Genomic DNA, 7,500 nt, shown 5'->3' on the forward strand with positions numbered 1-7,500 from the left:
TAGTGTCTAAACTTAACCGTCTCCTTTAGAGACTAAACTTAACCTTCGTCTTTAGTGTCTAAACTTAACCGTCTCCTTTAGTTGTCTAAACTTAACCGTCTCCTTTAGTGTCTAAACTTAACCGTCTCCTTTAGTCGTCTAAACTTAACCGTCTCCTTTAGCGACTAAACTTAACCGTCTCCTTTAGTGTCTAAACTTAACCGTCTCCTTTAGTCGTCTAAACTTAACCGTCGTCTAAACTTAACGGTCCTGGTCCACTCCTGGTTGTCATTCTACAGCGTTAAACAGGACGTCATGGTAAGATCCTATGAATGTTGATGTCGTTTCCATCCGTTGCTCGATCCCGTCCGTACTGACGGCGTTCCTCTGGGCGCGTCGTTCCTCTGGGCGCGTCGTTCCTCTGGGCGCGGCGTTCCTCTGGGCGCGTTGTTCCTCTGGGCGCGTCGTTCACGTGTCCTCCTCTCTTCTCTGCAGTGTTCAGGCGGAGGCGGACTTCTTCTCCAGCGTGTCGCTCAGTGACTTCAACGTCATCTGCACCCTGGGGATGGGAGGGTTCAGTCGTGTGGAGCTGGTGAGTGACCGCTGAATGCTCTGTAGCCGCTGACGTGTGCTGTTCCCGTCCGTCCGTCCTGAACGCATCTGTGCTTCTGTGTTCAGGTGCAACTAAAGAGCGACCCCAACCGATCGTTCGCCCTGAAGGTGTTGAAGAAGCGTCACATCATGGACACCAGCCAGCAGGGCCACATCCTGTCCGAGCGCCGCATCATGATGGACGCTCACAGCCCTTTCATCATCAGGTCACACGGCGTTTTTATGGGGCAGCGGGTTCATTCAGGTGTAGTTAAAGGGGCACTTCCTGCTTTAGGGGATCTGAGGGGCGGCAGGAGGTGACTCTCGTGGGTGTTATGTTCTCTGGATGGTCCGTGCGCTCATGGGAAATAATATTACAGAGACGGACGCACAAGAGCCAGTCCAAGTGGTAAAGAACATTCAATTTCAGGAAAACTTAATTTAATTTATGCTTGGAAGTAAAATACAAAATGTATTCAAAGATCCGTCTAAATCCAGGATCCAAGATATTCTATTTTAATGTGATTTTGCTGTTGATCAATGGTGCAAATTCACATCAAAACATTCAAATTTCACTCAGTTCGAACATACGTTTCTCTTCATTTACTTCATTAGCGAAGAACACCGTAAAGTAAGAAAACAATGATAGCCTACGGGCCAGGAGAGGGGAGTATCAACATGTGCTAACTCCTGCTAGCATCATAAGAACCCAGTCGCTCTCATCAAATGGTGATGGTAGTTAGCTTGCTTCATTAGCGAAGAACACAATGACGTAAGAAAACAATGATAGCCTACGGGCCAGGAGAGGGGAGCGAGGCCACTCACTTCAATGAAACCGTATCAACATTTGCTAACTAGTGCTAGCATAACAACAAACCAATCAATCTCATTAAATGGTGACGTTGTTAGCTTGCTTCATTAGCGAAGAACACCATGAAGTAAGAAAACAATGATACGTCCCAGGAGAGGGGAGCGAGGCCACTCACTTCACTGATACTGTATCAACATTTGCTAACTAGTGCTAGCATAACAACAAACCAATCGATCTCATCAAATGGTGACGTAGTTAGCTTGCTTCATTAGCAAAGAACACCACGAAGCAAGAAAACAATAGCCCAATTTCAGGAGCCCGGTCCATATTCAACAGAAGGATCCAAAGAACGAAGAGTTAGCGAGCGGCTAACAGGATTAGCGCCACCGCCGTCTGAAAATGTGTCTGGATCAGGACGGATTTGCATGAGTTGCATCAACAAACTGTAACCCGCCTCAAAACCAAGGTTCAAAACAAACTTCTCCAAATTTTCTGATCTGAGAGTAAAATACAAAGGAGCTCAGAGATCAGGAAAGTCTCACGAGGCTACGCTGTTTACAGAGACCCAACAATTCCCACATGAGCGATAGCAAGTCCATTTTGACACAAAGTGTGGAGCCACTTTAAATGCTGGTGTTACAGACGGTGTGTTCCTGCAGTATGTTGCCATCGTAGTCAAAAGTTAGCTGTCAAATTTTTACTCCTCTGACAAGCATTAGACAAAGACAGTTCAGGTAACTGCAGGGCTGGTGATCCGTCCATGTAGTCGTCCTAATCTCAATCACAATCGGGATCAATTTGGGGTTTTGACGAGCTCACCAGATGAGCCAGGGAGTCGAACCACCATCTTCTGAATGGTGGAAGACCCGCTCCAGGGCAATAGCGTAAATGTGGCTGAAGAGAGGGACATAGGGGCAGGATGAGCAGCATTACACACGAGTGACACACACTCTGTGTCTTCCTGCAGGTTGTACCGGACGTTTAGAGACTCCAAATATCTGTACATGCTGCTGGAGGCGTGCCTGGGAGGAGAGCTGTGGACGCTGCTGCGAGACAGGTGCGCCTTTGTTTGGGTCTGTGTGACTCAAGTCATCTGGTCAAAGTCACGCAAGTCCCAAGTCTTTTTTGTCTCGAACAAGTCAAGTCCTTAGTCTTTGAGTTCCAGGTCCAAGTCAAGTCCTTAGTCTTTAAGTTCCAGGTCCAAGTCAAGTCCTTAGTCTTTAAGTTCCAGGTCCAAGTCAAGTCCTTAGTCCTTAAGTTCCAGGTCCAAGTCAAGTCCTTAGTCTTTAAGTTCCAGGTCCAAGTCAAGTCCTTAGTCTTTAAGTTCCAGGTCCAAGTCAAGTCCTTAGTCTTTAAGTTCCAGGTCCAAGTCAAGTTCTTAGTCTTCAAGTTCCAGATCCAAGTCAAGTCCTTAGTCTTTAAGTTCCAGGTCCAAGTCAAGTCCTTAGTCTTTAAGATCCAGGTCCAAGTCAAGTCCTTAGTCTTTAAGTTCCAGGTCCAAGTCAAGTCGTTAGTCTTTAAGTTCCAGATCCAAGTCAAGTCCTTAGTCTTTAAGTTCCAGGTCCAAGTCAAGTCCTTAGTCTTTAAGTTCCAGGTCCAAGTCAAGTCCTTAGTCTTTAAGTTCAAGGTCCAAGTCAAGTCCTTAGTCTTTAAGTTCCAGGTCCAAGTCAAGTCCTTAGTCTTTAAGTTCCAGGTCCAAGTCAAGTCCTTAGTCTTTAAGTTCCAGGTCCAAGACAAGTCCTTAGTCTTTAAGTTCCAGGTCCAAGACAAGTCCTTAGTCTTTAAGTCCCAGGTCCAAGTCAAGTCCTTAGTCTTTAAGTTCCAGGTCCAAGTCAAGTCCTTAGTCTTTAAGTTCCAGGTCCAAGTCAAGTCCTTAGTCTTTAAGTTCCAGGTTCAAGTCAAGTCCTTAGTCCTTAAGTTCCAGGTCCAAGTCAAGTCCTTAGTCTTTAAGTTCCAGGTCCAAGACAAGTCCTTAGTCTTTAAGTTCCAGGTCCAAGTCAAGTCCTTAGTCTTTAAGTTCCAGGTCCAAGTCAAGTCCTTCGTCTTTAAGTTCCAGGTCCAAGTCAAGTCCTTAGTCTTTAAGTTCCAGATCCAAGTCAAGTCCTTAGTCTTTAAGTTCCAGATCCAAGTCAAGTCCTTAGTCTTTAAGTTCCAGGTTCAAGTCAAGTCCTTAGTCTTTAAGTTCCAGGTCCAAGTCAAGTCCTTAGTGTTTAAGTTCCAGGTCCAAGTCAAGTCCTTAGTCTTTAAGTTCCAGGTCCAAGTCAAGTCCTTAGTCTTTAAGTTCCAGGTCCAAGGTCCAGGTCACCAAGTCCTCAGCGTCTGGCTTCACTTGTGTTACAGGGGATCATTTGACGAAGCCACCACTCGGTTTTACACCGGCTGCGTCATCGAGGCTCTGGCCTTCCTGCACTCCAGAGGGATCATCTACCGAGACCTGAAGCCTGAGAACATCATCCTGGACCACCGAGGATACGCCAAGCTGGTGTGGACACACGTTCCCACATATATCAGACGACGTGGGTCAGATATTTCACAGAGAAAATGTGTTTTATGTGTCGTTTGTCCAGGTGGACTTTGGGTTTGCTAAGAAGGTGGGTCTCGGTAAGAAGACGTGGACTTTCTGTGGGACTCCTGAGTACGTGGCCCCCGAGATCATCCTCAACAAGGGCCACGATTGCTCAGCCGACTGCTGGTCTCTGGGAATCCTGATCTTTGAGCTGCTCAGTGGCAGGTACACCAGCAGATGTGACACGTTTATTCACGTCCGCTTGTTTCTCAGGACCAGAAATGTTTGTTTTCATGTTTGTGTGAAAGACAAAATAACCGTTTCCTCCACCGGGTTCTTTATTTCCTCATGATTTGTTTGAAACTGTCTCACTCCGTCTCCAGTCCTCCATTTTCAGGCTGTGACCCCATGAAGACCTACAACATCATCCTGAAAGGCATCGACATGGTGGAGTTTCCCAAGAAGATCACCAAGAATGCTGCTAACCTCATCAAACGCCTCTGCAGGTACATGAACATATGCACCTTATCCCCCCCAGTTCACTAAACAGTCTCTGGGTCCGTCTCTGTCCTCTCACGCAGCAGCACTGTTGTTATGTGACGCCGCGGGGTCAGAGGTCAGAGGTGGGGCCATGACGCCGTCCTTTAACAAAGTCTGAGCTTTTCACCACCATGGGGGGCGTTTACAATCTGCACACTCTGGGACCTGGTTTCAGGCTCCGATAACGAACCTGACTGAACCAGACTGAACCAGACTAAACCAGACTGAACCAGACTAAACCAGACTGAACCAGACTGAACCAGACTGAACCAGACTGACACAGACTAAACCAGACTAAACCAGACTAAATCAGACTAAACCAGACTGAACCAGACTAAACCAGACTAAACGTGACTGAACCAGACTAAACCAGACTGAACCAGACTGAACCAGACTAAACCAGACTGCACCAGACTAAACCAGACTGAACCAGACTGAACCAGACTGACACAGACTAAACCAGACTAAACCAGACTAAATCAGACTAAACCAGACTGAACCAGACTAAACCAGACTAAACGTGACTGAACCAGACTAAACCAGACTGAACCAGACTGAACCAGACTAAACCAGACTGAACCAGACTAAACCAGACTAAACCAGACTGAACCAGACTAAAACCAGACTGAACCAGACTGAACCAGACTAAACCAGACTGAACCAGACTGAACTAGACTAAACCAGACTGAAGTTGTGCGGTCACAGTAAAACATGTGGACAGGCTTTAAATTTAAATACCTGTCAAAAATACAAAACAGTGTTTGATCAATGTAAGGCGATGGTTACCATGGTTACCATGGTTACCATGGTTAGCCACTGGGCTATGTAGCTTACTGCTGCCTCACCGGGAGTTTCACCCGTAATTATTTCAACAGTAACGGCGTGTGTGTGTGTGTGTGTGTGTGTGTGTGTGTGTGTGTGTGTGTGTGTGTGTGTGTGTGTGTGTGTGTGTGTGTGTGTGTGTGTGTGTGTGTGTGTGTGTGTGTGTGTGTGTGTGTGTGTCTCAGGGACAATCCTTCAGAGAGGCTGGAAAACCAGAAAAATGGAGCCAAAGACATGCAGAAGCACAAGTGAGGCCGTGAACGTGTTTACAGTCGTGAACGTCACCGTGAGTGCTTTCTAAAGGAGACAGAACTGTAGTCATGGCAACACGTCTTTGTCCCTTAGGTGGTTTGAAGGCTTCAACTGGGACGGCCTCCGACGGGGAACCATGCAATCTCCCTTCACACCCACCGTGAGTATCCTTTAGGGCGCCCTCCCACTGTGCCTCCGTCCCGTGCCCCGGGCTTTAGGGTCCTTGTCCCTCCCTCCAGGCCCGTTTGTACTCACACTACCTGGGCCTCGGAGAATGCTTCTTGCTGCCTATACGTCATCACGCCGTAACACATCACACGCATTGATGACGTCATGGCGATGCGTGGCTTTGTTTCCAGATCTTTCCGTAGACCTCGGAGTTTTTGTGCGTCTTGTCGACTGTTTTTGAATCTTTTCATCGACCAAATCTGCAGTAAACACTCCACCTCCGCATCACACCAACGTGAACCTTTCACCGCCATTGTTTGAAATGTCCGCGCATGGTCCCTCCTTCTTTTTTCTACGTCCCAACAGGCGCACAGGAAATGACCTCAGAACCGCCGTAGGCCTCGTGCTCGTACACGTGCGCACGCTCGTGCTCGTACACGTGCAAACGTGCTTTACTAAAGCCCACCTCTCCCAAACGGGCCGTGGACGGCAAGCGTGCCGCTCCTAGACGTGGTACGGTTGCACTCACACTGGTCAAAGGAACCAGACTTTAGCCGTGGAACGTGCTGGGGCACGGTACGGAGGAACAGTGGGAGGGCGCCCTCAGCCTCTGTGAGGGAACGGCACACACAGGGGGCTTTAATATCGTGTTTGCCATCAGGTGGACGGGCCGTTGGACAACAGCAACTTTGACTTTTTCCCAGAGGAAGCAGAAGACCCCCCTCCTGATGAAGAGTCGGGGTGGGACCTGGAGTTTTAACAGGAAGTGGTCAACGTCTTAAAGCTGAGCGAACACAGGAAACAGGAAGTGATGTCATACTGGAACAAGCTTAGTGAGTTAGTGAAGAATGAGAGCGTTAGAGACACTCAACAAGAGGTCCTTCATTTAACAGTCATAGTTTATGAGCAGACACAAATGTTATGTAATGTAATAAGTGGTCATGTAGACCATTAAGTTGTTTAATAAAAATTCTGATTATTTTGAAAATAGGAAACAATTTTGTGAAATAATATCTTTCTTTTTGCTGCTGTTTGACAACAAGACGACTAAAGTGACGGTTAAGTTTAGACACTAAAGGTGACGGTTAAGTTTAGTCACTAAAGGTGACGGTTAAGTTTAGTCTCTAAAGGAGACGGTTAAGTTTAGACACTAAAGGAGACGGTTAAGTTTAGTCACTAAAGGAGACGGTTAAGTTTAGACACTAAAGGAGACGGTTAAGTTTAGTCTCTAAAGGAGACGGTTAAGTTTAGACGACTAAAGGAGACGGTTAAGTTTAGTCTCTAAAGGAGACGGTTAAGTTTAGACACTAAAGGAGACGGTTAAGTTTAGACGACTAAAGGAGACGGTTAAGTTTAGACACTAAAGGAGACGGTTAAGTTTAGACACTAAAGGAGACGGTTAAGTTTAGTCACTAAAGGAGACGGTTAAGTTTAGACACTAAAGGAGACGGTTAAGTTTAGTCACTAAAGGAGACGGTTAAGTTTAGACACTAAAGGAGACGGTTAAGTTTAGACACTAAAGGAGACGGTTAAGTTTAGACACTAAAGGAGACGGTTAAGTTTAGTCACTAAAGGAGACGGTTAAGTTTAGTCACTAAAGGAGACGGTTAAGTTTAGACGACTAAAGGAGACGGTTAAGTTTAGACGACTAAAGGAGACGGTTAAGTTTAGACTCTAAAGGAGACGGTTAAGTTTAGTCTCTAAAGGAGACGGTTAAGTTTAGTCTCTAAAGGAGACGGTTAAGTTTAGTCACTAAAGGAGACGGTTAAATTTAGACACTAAAGGAGACGGTTAAGTTTAGTCTCTAAAGGTGACGGTTAAGTTTAGTCTC

At 46.5% G+C, this 7,500-nt stretch overlaps 1 protein-coding gene across 1 annotated transcript in view; it reads left to right on the forward strand.

The window, feature by feature from the left end:
* Positions 1–6,483, forward strand: part of LOC310958646 (cGMP-dependent protein kinase 1-like) — an 18,295-nt gene extending 11,812 nt beyond the window's left edge. The window contains exons 11-19 of the mRNA XM_083929677.1: positions 475–571; positions 658–797; positions 2,349–2,438; positions 3,722–3,863; positions 3,949–4,112; positions 4,271–4,393; positions 5,435–5,497; positions 5,595–5,661; positions 6,331–6,483. Coding sequence (XP_083785803.1) covers positions 475–571; positions 658–797; positions 2,349–2,438; positions 3,722–3,863; positions 3,949–4,112; positions 4,271–4,393; positions 5,435–5,497; positions 5,595–5,661; positions 6,331–6,429 — 985 coding nt within the window. The 3' untranslated portion in view covers positions 6,430–6,483. The remainder of the gene's footprint in view (positions 1–474; positions 572–657; positions 798–2,348; positions 2,439–3,721; positions 3,864–3,948; positions 4,113–4,270; positions 4,394–5,434; positions 5,498–5,594; positions 5,662–6,330) is intronic.
* The last annotated feature ends 1,017 nt before the right edge of the window (positions 6,484–7,500 follow it).

The sequence above is a fragment of the Echiichthys vipera genome (assembly GCF_963691815.1).
Source record: "Echiichthys vipera genome assembly, chromosome: 16".
NCBI lineage: Eukaryota > Metazoa > Chordata > Actinopteri > Perciformes > Trachinidae > Echiichthys > Echiichthys vipera.